This window comes from Portunus trituberculatus, chromosome 5 (genome assembly GCF_017591435.1).
Source record: "Portunus trituberculatus isolate SZX2019 chromosome 5, ASM1759143v1, whole genome shotgun sequence".
NCBI lineage: Eukaryota > Metazoa > Arthropoda > Malacostraca > Decapoda > Portunidae > Portunus > Portunus trituberculatus.
In genome coordinates, this window is record NC_059259.1 from 4,096,929 (window position 1) to 4,106,928 (window position 10,000).

Consider the following 10,000-nt stretch of genomic DNA (forward strand, 5'->3'; position numbering starts at 1 on the left):
AATTTTGTGTATGTGTGTTGCAGGGTTCTTGTGATGTGTGTGTGTGTGTGTGTGTGTGTGTGTGTGTGTGTGTGTGTGTGTGTGTGTGTGTGTGTGTGTGTGTGTGTGTGTGTGTATATACGTTACTGTTTGTTGAAGTTGAATAGTGTTTGAAGTGATTGGTGTGATGTGATGCGTGTGTTTGTGGAGGCTGTCAGGAATGTTGCTTCTATGTCCACCATTCCCTCACACTCCCTCACAGTCCTGTTTATATCTTTTTGGTGTCTCTCTTGGTGAGGAATCTCCAATGCATGTTTCAACACACATTGATGAAATACACATCATACATTAACATATCTCAAAAATCTTCCACATTTCTCAACATTTTCAGATTTTTCAACAAGCAGATTTTTCACAATTATGAATGAAGAACTCTCAGTCACTCTATATAAAAAAATAACTTATAATGGTTTGCTTATACACTACCCTTGGAGGCAATAAAGTGATACAGTGTGGGTAAGTCATCAAAAATATCTCTATACACTATTATCACTAACAACAACAACAATAACAACAACAGTTACTGAGTCTGAGTTAGGTCTGGTGTCATGAGTGAGTCACGGTACTAAGAGTTACAGACTAGGAGGAGTTAGCCCACTTCTTCCTAACTAACTCAGTCATAGTGGTAGTGGTGGTGGTGATGAACAATGGTGAACAATAACAACACACAAACTGCCTTTTAAATCATACTTTTCACCACTCTCTCTCTTTATATTGTTCTTGGTAAGTTTACAACTAAAAGTATCATCACAACCATCGCTATTAGATAACCATAGTGGTAATGAATAGGAAATAATAATAATAATAATAATGATATTAATTATTTTTCCTCTTGTTCTTCACTATTGTACTATCTTTTAATCTTTCCACATCACAGATAAAACAACAACAGTGATATTCTCTTCATTCCCCATCAGTCTGTGCACTATTTTCACCATCGTCACCACCATTACCACCTCCGTCACCATCAGCCAGTCAGTGTCGGGTTTGTCGGCACAAAGTACAAGTCTTTGGTAAGAGGAGAAGTTAATTAAGGCATCTAGATTTACAAGAGAGAAAACACCCCCTTGATATTTTGTTATGTTGTCATAGTCGGTGCGCGTCCTGCATCATATAACATAGTCTTTGGTTCATCGTCCTAACAGTACCCGTAGTAGTAGTAGTAGTAGTAGTAGTAGTAGTAGTAGTAGTAGTAGTCATGATACCAGCAAGTGAAGGCACAGTTCTTTTCTTCCTCTGATCAAATATATTTTTTTTACTGATTTTTCTCTTTGTAATTCTTGTTTGTGATTGGTTGGCTGTGTTTTGGTGTCTTGGCTCTGATTGGTTGGCTGGCTCAAGTGAGGAAGGGAAGATGAGAAATTATCAGGCTCAGAGCAGACATCAATAATGTTTGCTCATTCTTCCTTATAATATCTTACTTTTCCTCATTTAACAATATTGTATCGCGACTCGACTCTTGTCTCAATGAACAAGAAAACAGCTATTCTTAATGTAAACAGCAAATTTTCTCTATAATAACCAATCATAACTTTTGTTTATGAGGAAGAAAAGGAAGAAAAACCAAAACACTTCTCTGCTATGGATGGTAGTGCCTTGGTGGTGTTGTGTGGCACTGTGGCACTATGCCTTGAAGCTTGAGCCTTGCATGGTGCTAGTACAGTCACAAGAATATAGAGTTATTGTAGTCTTGGGAAAGTTATTGATTTTTTTGCCTTCTTGAGCAAATCACAAGAAATACCTGTGGAAGTCTGTGTGTAGGGGGAGTTAACTAGTCAGTGTGTGTGTGTGTGTGTGTGTGTGTGTGTGTGTGTGTGTGTGTGTGTGTGTGTGTGTGTGTGTGTGTGTGTGTGTGTGTGTGTGTGTGTGTGTGTGTTTCACTGTTTGTTTCACTGTTTGATCTGCTGCAGTCTCTGTGAGACAGCCAGGCGTTACCCTACGGAACGAGCTCAGAGCTCATTATTTCCGATCTTCGGATAGGCCTGAGACCAGGCACACACCACACACCGGGACAACAAAGTCACAACTCCTCCTACTTACTGCTAGGTGAACAGGGGCTACACGTGAAAGGAGACACACCCAAATATCTCCATCCGGCCGGGGAATCGAACCCCGGTCCTCTGGCTTGTGAAGCCAGCGCTTTAACCACTGAGCTACCGGGTGTGTGTGTGTGTGTGTGTGTGTGTGTGTGTGTGTGTGTGTGTGTGTGTGATGAGTAAGGGAGGGAGAGGATGAGTGTGTCAGTGTAGTATGATAATGATGGGCAGTCATCACTAGTAATGTTGAGCGCGGCACCCGTGTGTGTCTAGTCTAGTGTAGTGTAGTCTAGTCTACAGTAAGCAATGCATTCAGACCAATAAATTAATGAGTCTTCAGTATCAGTATCACAGTCAGAAGAGTCGCAGTGCCACTCTCTCACCCAGACAGTGCTCAGACTGAGCTGGACACTGTACCAAATGCTAGGCATCACTTAGGAAAGGCGAGAGGTGGCACTGTTATGGCACAGAGAGAAAGAACAAACAATGACAACTCATAGAGAGACACAGACAGAGAGAGACAGAGACAAAGTCAGTCAACAGTCAGGAGTCACTGTTGCAATACAAAAATATAAATAAATACATAAATGTCTGTAAGTTTGTCACACTCTTACAAATCTTTCCATCCTGCACCTCTATTCCTCAGAGTCTAAAGAGGAGGCAGAGGAGGAGGAGGAGGGTTCTTGAGGGAGGTGGTTTGAGGGTGGGAGGGCAGCGGGGGGAGCCAGGGAGGAGAGGAAGTCCGGACCACACACCAGGGCCGCACACTCTCCATTCCTGGCTGCCCTGAAGGTCCTGGCCAGGCCAACTCGGCGGGCAAGGCGGTCAGGGGTGCTGGAACACAGAACAAACTGGTGTTACAATCCCTGCACCATTACACCAATACACAAGCTGGTGATAAAATCCCCGCACCAATACACAAGCTGCAAACACAAGTAAAATCAAGTTTAACCATTCCTGCAAGTCACAACACACAAGTGGAGGGACACTCACAGCATGGCCACGTAATAGAACGCCCGCTGCATGAATGACGCTTCCTCGTTCTCGCCAATCTTGGTGATCTCACAGAACAGCTTGCGTTGGCACTGTGGGGAGAGCAGTGAAGTGAAGTCCCTGGCCTCCAGGATGGTGTGGAGCAGGGGCAGCTCTGATGGGTCCAACTGTGTCTCCAGTTCTGAACTCTCGCCAAAACTGCGCCTGAGGGAACATGTGTTTGTTGTGAGAGAAGAGAGGTGGGTTTGCCTCGTGAAGGAACAGTAGAAAGACACGTGTCAAATTGTGCATTTCTTCACCGTTGGGTGTGAGTCATCACCAGATTATTGTGCCCAACATTGCTTATAAGGAGAAACTAGAGGCAGGGTTGTTTGGTGAAGGCAGAATAAAAACAAGCTTGTCACACTGCACCTCCAGTCATGAGTCATCACCCTAACTGCACTTGTAAGAGAGAGAGTGTGTTTGATAGAAAGCACAGAAAGACACAAGACTTAGACAGTATGAAGTGATGAGAAAAGACTTCTGAAAATGGAAGCACAGAGAAGAAGGAGAGGAAGAAAGAACAAAGAATATGATAGAACAGAGAAGAAAAAGGAGAACCAAAAACAAGATGAAGCATTGCACACCCTTGGATATGAGAAAGAAACAACTGCAATAGTGAATGACATGGCTACTGGAATGGTCCACTGATCTTTCTAAAAAAGAGCGAGACACACAGAAAGATACATACATGTTTATAGAGAGAGAATACAGACATTGTTTGCTTATTAAGACATCATAAAGAGAGGCATGTTGATCAAGAGACAAGAGACAAAAGATATGATACTGCTTCTCAAATACACACACACACACACACACACACACACACACACACACACACACACACACACACACACACACACACACACACACACACACACACACACACACACGCTCACCTCCTGACGGCCACAGTGAGCAGGCTGGTGGGCATGGCAGAGGCGAGGAGGACGAATGGTGCAGCCAGCGCCGCCGCCCCCATCACCATGTCACCAATGGACCAGGAAGAGTCCTCATAACTGAAACAAAACAAACAATATTAGTGTTGCTCTCGACATTATTGATAGTGGTGGTGGTGGTAGTAGAGAATTTTCTTTTTTTTCTTTTTTTCTTTTTTTTAATGAAATATGCTGGATTTTTCAGGTATATTTTTTCTTTTCTTGCTTTTTTTTTGTAATGTTTATTTAAATGGATGCATGTCTGTCTGTTTGTCTGGATGCATGTCTGTCCATTCATCTGTCTGTCAGTTTGTCTGTCTGTTTATTTATGTCTGTCTGTTTAGCCTGTTTATCTATGTCTGTTGGTTTCAGTTTTACCCCCCCCTCTCTCTCTCTCTCTCTCTCTCTCTCTCTCTCTCTCTCTCTCTCTCTCTCTCTCTCTCTCTCTCTCTCTCTCTCTCTCTCTCTCTCTCTCTCTCTCTCTCTCTCTCTCTCATATGCTTCCTGGTACTATAAGAGAAGTATCACACACACACACACACACACACACACACACACACACACACACACACACACACACACACACACACACACACACACACACACACACACACACTTACTCATCCTTCCTGGCGTTGTAGAATTGGTGAGGGTGAGGCACCACAGGATAGGGAGAATAGCTGCTGTAGGAGGAGTGGTGCCCGTGCCCGCCTCCACTGCCTGACGGGCCGGCGTACCCCACAGAGGGCAACCCGTACCCTATCTGTGCTGAGCCGGATGGGTAGTAGAGCTGGTAGTCGTAGTCGTAGTCGTAGTCATAGTCATAGTCATCACCTAAGCCCATCCAACTCATGAGGTCTGTGGCCCATTCGTAAAGTGTGCGACCTAGGAGGCGAGGCGAGGGAGGAGGGGAGAGGGTAAGTTAGTTGTAGTGGTGGCGGTGGTGGTGGTTTAGGGAGGTTACAGGTGTGGTTATTCATTTATTTCGTGTGTGTGAAGGTGATGGTGATGTGTAGGTAAACATTGTTGGTGAGTGCATTTATCGTCATATAAAGCAAGCCTGTGGTCATTGCTACTGGTTATTACTGGTGCGAGATGAGATTGGCACCAAAACACTCCCTTTGATACCACATGTAGTTCACGAACGTTCCTAAATGTGAATACATAAAGATGGAATTCTCGACAACAAAGTGACGTGTGGTGCGGCCTCGTCCTGACGCGTGGCGCCTTGGCCTGGCCCAGCTGCCCAGCGTCAACTTAGCCATAGAAAGGCAGATAGATACATTTTTGGGACTTTCAAGGCACAAAGGAATATTATTGTACTCTTCTAAATGTAGTGAAAGAAGTGAGGTCTGATGGGAAAGTGTCATATTGGACAAAACAAGGTGTGTGTTTCCGGGCGCGGGAGTAAAGCCAAGGTCGAAGCCTCAGTCAGTGTAACGAACACATGTAGTGAAGTCAGTCATCGCGCTGACGGACGGAGTTGAAGTTCTCAGTGTTTTAGTGAGTGTTATTAAGTTCTCCCCACTGACATGCACCGGGCCAACACCAGCATTGCAGAGGAGAAGAATAGACGCGTCACAAGGTATCTCTCTCATTACTGCTGGTCAAATATAGAGGGAAATATATCACTAAAAGTAACAATGTTTAGTATTGTTGTTACTGCTGCTGTGGTAGACGGCCAGTTTTTCTCCTAAGTCTAGTAATAATGGTGCTTCTCAGGGTTCTGTAATGTCACTCACGCACTCTCTTCTTATTATTGATCAATGCTTTGAACGAAACGCGTTGCTCTATCCGCCCCTACGCTGATAATACCACCCTGCACCTTTCCACGTCTTGTCAGAGACGACCAACTCTTCAGGAAGTCAACAAATCACTCAGGGACTCCACACAACGCCTCACTTCTGATCTCTCTAACATTTTTTATTGGCCCATAGAAAACTTTGTAGTGTTCAATGCCTCAAGAACTCAATTCCTCCATCTATCAACTCGACATGCCCTTCCAGATAACTATTTCCTCTTCTTCAATGGCACTCAGCTGTCCCCATCATTTACACGGAATATCCTCGGTTTGTCCTTTACTTATAGTCTAAACTGGAAACTTCACATCTCATCTCTTGCTAAAATGGCGTCTATGAAGTTAGATGTTCAAAGGCGTGTCTACCAGTTTTTCTCACGCCCACCAAAACCAGTTAACTTTAGGGGTAGAATCAAAAGCTTTTCATTATAGCACCCCCCCACATTTCTCTCTCTCTCTCTCTCTCTCTCTCTCTCTCTCTCTCTCTCTCTCTCTCTCTCTCTCTCTCTCTCTCTCACCTGTCGCCTGCATACTGGTGTTGTCTGGTTCCACTTGTTCTGCTGCCGTGTCATCAGCATTCACCATCATCACCATCACCACCATTACCACGCCAGTCAGAGCCGCCCACCGCGCCATGCCTGTAATTGTAATAGTGGTCATGTTAACGGTGATAGTAGTAGTAGTAGTAATAGTAGAAGTAGTAGTAGTAGTAATTAATGATATTTTTTGGTAGATAATTTAAGACGAGGATGAAAAGTTGTAAAATTTCTCTCTCTCTCTCTCTCTCTCTCTCTCTCTCTCTCTCTCTCTCTCTCTCTCTCTCTCTCTCTCTCTCTCTCTCTCTGTCAAAAGTTTTAAGTTGTAGAAAGGTGAATAAAGGAAAACTCGTATGAAGGAGTAAAAAAGTAAGAGAGAGAGAGAGAGAGAGAGAGAGAGAATCGGAGAAGAAAGGAAACAGTTATATGCAAGTTACAGTTTGACCCATGTAAGTTATTCACCACCACCACCACCACCAGAGCTCACTTCTTGCTATCATCATCACCATCATCATCGTCATCATCAGCAGACTACTTCCTATACCTCCTACCATTATCACCACCATCATTGTCATCACTTCTTCGTTCCTATCAGTCATCACCATCATTATCACCATCAGCACAGCAATATCTACAAACTATCATCATCATCATCATCATATCACTGTCATCACCATTTTAGCACCATTATATTGTCTTCACCACCACCACCGCCACCGCCACCATTATGATCACCATTACCTGTGTGCGTGACAGCATATGCTCACACACACACACACACACACACACACACACACACACACACACACACACACACACACACACACACACACACACACACACACACCGTATACTATTTTTACTGTCTGTCTGTCTATTTGTCTCTCCTATTTTCAATGTATCAAGTCAGAATTGCTAGAGAGAGAGAGAGAGAGAGAGATTTTTCACTCGGTTGAGATAAAGCATAGTAGTAGTTATAAGGTATTAAAATAGTACAAGAAGATAGATTAAAAATTGAGAGAAATAGAGAATATAGTAATTTTGATTACATTTTAACACTGGAATGTCAAGCACACTTCACAAACATAATTATCAGCCTTAGGAGTTAGTTGTACTCATAATATACACCGTCACTTACTGTACACTCAAGTATTATCGCGTGTCACCGCAGTTCACAACACCGCAAGATAATATTCACTAATGCTGGCCACTGCTCGCACCTCCTTTATATATACACCTGGCGGCACCACGCTCACTCAGGGGCCCTCGACCTCTTCTCTCTTTCCAGCGGCAGGTGGTCATGCTCTCTCAGGGGCCGCAAGAAAAACACTAGGCGGACTTGCAAGACGCCAGGAATTTGCTCTTAGTGTGTCACTCAGAATATGGTTCCGGGAGAGAGAGAGAGAGAGAGAGAGAGAGAGAGAGAGAGAGAGAGAGAGAGAGAGAGAGAGAGAGAGAGATTTTAACCTGACAAAAAAGGGTTGGATGAGATGAAGGAAATAAAAATAACTTAGAGAGAGAGAGAGAGAGAGAGAGAGAGAGAGAGAGAGAGAGAGATTGTAACCGGACAAAAAGAAAGGTTGGATGGGAGGAATTAAATAAAGAGAGAGAGAGAGAGAGAGAGAGAGAGAGAGAGAGAGAGAGAGAAGGAATCGTATCTTCTCTTAGCATTTCCGTTTTTCATGATCGCGGTCACGAGGCCAGTGTGTCTTCGAGAGAGAGAGAGAGAGAGAGAGAGAGAGAGAGAGAGAGAGAGAGGGAGGGAGGGGGACGTTTACTTAGCTTACATAGGAGAGGAAGGAAGGAAGGTCAATGAATTCCATGGTGTTGTGAGCCGTTTAGTGCACATACACTCTCTCTCTCTCTCTCTCTCTCTCTCTCATGCTGGAAAAGAGTATGAGGGGAAGTGAAAAAAGATAGAAGGAAAAAGGGGGAAAAAGGGAAAGAGAAAGAAGCGAAGGTAGAAACAGAAAAAAAGTGAGGGAATGTGGAAATTTTTTCTCTCTCTCTCTCTCTCTCTCTCTCTCTCTCTCTCTCTCTCTCTCTCTCTCTCTCTCTCTCTTGCAACGCTTTCTTCCCTTCTAACTCTATACAAAATGCTGTGGTATTTGAGGCATGTTTTTCTCCCGAACTGTGCAGAATCATTGTTCACCCGTCACTTCACGCATCAAAACACTCCATACTCTATATTGAATACCGCCATAACCAACACGACACCGTGGAAAATAACTCTAAACCACTTCAGTACCAGTGTTTCCATATTCATTCTGGTTACTATTTGGTGATTTTATACAGCTTCAGAAACTTATAAGGGGGGTTAAAATAGTGATGAAAGTGGTAATTAATCTTCTGACCTCCAAAGACTTCCTAATGTCAATAAAATGATGTTATCACAGCCAAACTGTTTTGAAATGCCATAAAAAAAAAAAAACATGCCAAACTGTCTTAAAATGCCCTAAAAAGCATGAATCTCCATATTCCTTTTGGTTACTTTTTGGTGATTTTATACAGCTTCAGAAACTTATGTGGGGTATTAAAATAATAAAGACAGTGGCCATTAATTTTCTGACTTCCATAGACACTTGCTAATGTCAATAAAATGGTCTAATCACACACAAAACTCAAGGTAAAAATGTGTCCCAGTAATAAAGGTGGGAAATAAAAGCCTCTTCAATACTGAGACGCACTTTTACTGAGTTTTTGGTGTGTGTAGACGATTTTATTGACATTAGGAAGGGTCTATGGAGGTCAGAAAACTAATGGCCAGAATCTTCACTAATTTAATATCCCACATAAGTTTCTGAAGCTGTGTAACATCACCAAAATGTAACCAGAAGGAATATGGAGACTTGTTTTAGGGCATTTTAAGACAATTTGGCTACGATAACACCATTTATTGACACTAGGAAGGGTCTATGGAGGTCACCGGATTAATGGCCACAGCTTTCACTATTTTAAACCCCCACATAAGTTTCTGAAGCTGTATAACATCAAACAGAATGAATATGGAAATGCGGCATGCTACTGGAGGGGTTAATATGCAAGAAATACCATAAATTCTTGAACGATTTTCTCTCATAACGTTTTCCAAAGGTCACAAAGATTATTAGAGGTGTTTTTTCTCACTAACTATGCAGAATGATGTTTAATTTATCTAAATGCAAGAAAACACCCTTGAAAACCTCCTCCTCCTCCTCCTCCTCTTGCTGTCTGCTTTTTTACATTTTATTCCTCCCCCTCCTCCTCCTTCCTCTTATTGTTGTTATTATTATTATTATTATTATTATTATTATTATTATTATTATTATTATTATTATTATTATTATTATTATTATTACGGGTTGGCACATGACAGTAATGTTTATTTTTGTGTCTTTTCAGTGTGGAAGTCAATAATTCTTCTCAACTCGATGAACAACGAAGGAAAAAAAATATTTCCATTAAGGTATGTGGAATATATCGCATTATTATTATTATTATTATTATTATTATTATTATTATTATTATTATTGTTGTTGTTGTTATTGTTATTTTTGTTGATTTGTTTAGTTTAATTTTGTTTATCTTGGTTTATTTATTACTTGATGAATATTTACGTGTAGCTTTGCCAAATTGAAATGT

General features: G+C 42.2%; 1 protein-coding gene and 1 long non-coding RNA gene across 2 annotated transcripts in view; one reads left to right on the forward strand and one right to left on the reverse strand.

Moving 5' to 3' along the window:
* Positions 1 to 2,613: 2,613 nt before the first annotated feature.
* LOC123515834 lies at positions 2,614 to 7,666 on the reverse strand. Its single transcript, XM_045274723.1, has 6 exons — positions 7,518 to 7,666; positions 6,362 to 6,481; positions 4,666 to 4,930; positions 4,007 to 4,126; positions 3,069 to 3,272; positions 2,614 to 2,909 (listed from the first exon to the last, which is right to left on the reverse strand). Exons 2-6 carry the CDS (start codon positions 6,477 to 6,479, stop codon positions 2,711 to 2,713), a joined length of 906 nt encoding a protein of 301 aa, XP_045130658.1. The 5' UTR covers positions 6,480 to 6,481; positions 7,518 to 7,666; the 3' UTR covers positions 2,614 to 2,710.
* The window catches only part of LOC123515852, a 15,045-nt gene continuing 10,001 nt past the window's right edge, over positions 4,957 to 10,000 (forward strand). The window contains exons 1-2 of the long non-coding RNA XR_006678001.1: positions 4,957 to 5,630; positions 9,761 to 9,824. This is a non-coding gene — a long non-coding RNA (uncharacterized LOC123515852). The remainder of the gene's footprint in view (positions 5,631 to 9,760; positions 9,825 to 10,000) is intronic.

Excerpts from the sequence above, each read along its gene's own strand:
- LOC123515834 (XM_045274723.1), bottom strand. The coding sequence starts at position 6,479 with ATGGCGCGGTGGGCGGCTCTGACTGGCGTGGTAATGGTGGTGATGGTG. Across the intron at positions 4,931-6,361 it reads CACCAGTATGCAGGCGACAG|GTCGCACACTTTACGAATGG; the intron begins GTGAGAGAGAGA and ends CTCGCCTCCTAG. Across the intron at positions 3,273-4,006 it reads CTCACTGTGGCCGTCAGGAG|GCGCAGTTTTGGCGAGAGTT; the intron begins GTGAGCGTGTGT and ends ATGTTCCCTCAG.